The 1,853-nt window shown below is 51.2% G+C and overlaps 1 protein-coding gene across 1 annotated transcript in view; it reads left to right on the top strand.

Annotated features, from left to right (window-relative positions):
- LOC119587186 (protein slit-like) overlaps positions 1–1,853 on the top strand; it is a gene marked incomplete at its 5' end in the record, with an annotated part of 127,937 nt that overhangs the window by 64,270 nt on the left and 61,814 nt on the right. Inside the window, 1 exon segment of the mRNA XM_037935950.1 lies at positions 82–317. Coding sequence (XP_037791878.1) covers positions 82–317 — 236 coding nt within the window.

The raw sequence follows: 1,853 nt of genomic DNA, 5'->3' as shown, positions 1-1,853 counted from the left end.
CATGCCTATATACCGTAGATGACATCCCCTGAAGTTTTATTACTGACACACAGACGTGCTGATATGCCGTTTCTCCCTCAGGACGGTGAACAACAACAACCTGACGACGCTACCCCGGGAGCTGTTCGAGCAGATGACGAAGCTGAGGAGCGTCCGCCTGGCCGACAACAAGTTCGTGTGCGACTGCCGTCTGTCGTGGCTGGGCCGCTGGCTGCGCCGGCACCCGACGCTGGCACTCTTTACGCGCTGCGACGGCCCGGCGGCGCTGCGGGGCAAAGAGGTCGCCGAGCTGCACGACTCCCACTTCAAATGTTCAGGTCAGTACAGTGCCAAGCCCCAGGAAGGTTCTGGGGGGATGTGCCCGTCTTTTTCTCTTGGTTTGGCTTTGTGGTTGCTCAAAAAGAATCACAGAATCACTATGATGTATTTATATTAAACTTACCTGTTCATAAAGGTTCCCTAAGCGTATCCTAGAGGAAGAGATCGGTCCATTTTGATGGATATGGTGCATCGTCGCATACTTGAAGATTTACCTCCCGCTTTGACTTCTTCTTGTCAGTTGACATCACGATATTCAGACACAGCTAACAACCTATCCTTTTACGGAACCGCATCATACCCTGCAGATATTAATACACTGCGATTATCTTATTAAAGCTTGATCTCTTTGTATAAGATGGTATCTTTTGTATCCTCAACGTCTTTCAAATTTCTAACATGATCCATGGGTAATACTGAGTCACTGACCTCAGGCAAGAAAAACTAATCTCATAATTAAAGAGACAAGTAGAGGCTGCAGGAAGGTGAGAAGTTAATCGTTCTCAGGCCAGCCTGTGAGCAGCCTGCAATATCAAGCCGCGTCATATCAGCAGCCATCACGAATTAGCCAACATGACTCTGGTTATTAGTATGCAGCGCTGATCTGAGCCGGCACCTGCGCGTGGGACCGCACAATGAAGTGCCGGTGATTTCAACACCGAGCCTCCTGGAAGCGCGGCGATTACAAGCGAGCGGGGCCGCGAACCCGTGTTGGCGCATCGTCCGGCCGTCGTGCGCGGCTCTATATATTTTCCCGTTTGCTAACCGGGGGACGAGACCGGTCGAACATAGGAGGTAAATTTCTCCACGCGAGATTTTGTGATCACGAGTTTGTAGTGCATTGTTAAATCCCAAAGTGCAGTCTGTCCGTTAAGTTAACGATAATATATATCCGACCTTTATAGCGAGAAGAAAAGCGTCAGAGCACTGAAAAGAAATACATGCGTCATGATGCAGCGCCTTCATATGTAGACCGTAAATCCCTTTCGAAATATTACGTTCGCCTTTCCTGCACCCTTGCCCTTCACGTGCGGCCGCAGGACGGGCGCTGCGAGTAGATGTGGCACTAAACTAGATCCTTGTCGTGCGAGTCACCGTACATTCAAGCATTGCAATCCCTTGTCTCGTAATGAAAAGCTCCAGCAGCATTAGGTGCTTGTGACCAAAAGCGCCAGCCGCTGCCTCCGTGCAGAGAACAGAAAGGTCGGAGGGAACGAGACAGGCTGCCCGCAGTCTACGTCGCCTCAGAAGGTGCACCGGCTCGCAGGCGGGGAACCTCCATTACTTGTCAAGTCAGATAATTCCGATAAGATTTAGCTGTGACGCGGAGGGGATCTCGAGAGGCAGACTCAGTATCGCGTGAGTTACACGGGCTTAAATCCTTGGGACGTTGGCCCGTGACCTTCAGCGTCTGTGCAGTTCAGGAAGACTGAAGTGCTTCCCTCTCCGCGCTCGCCCTACAACCTGCATCTTGCAGGCACTCGGTCAGCAAATTAATGTGCCATCCAAGAGGCCCTATGTTACTGCTCTGGAAC

The sequence above is a fragment of the Penaeus monodon genome, chromosome 22 (assembly GCF_015228065.2).
Source record: "Penaeus monodon isolate SGIC_2016 chromosome 22, NSTDA_Pmon_1, whole genome shotgun sequence".
NCBI classification, from domain to species: Eukaryota; Metazoa; Arthropoda; class Malacostraca; order Decapoda; family Penaeidae; genus Penaeus; species Penaeus monodon.
Note: the sequence above shows the minus strand (reverse complement) of the source record. Positions and strands in the feature narration are given on the sequence as shown.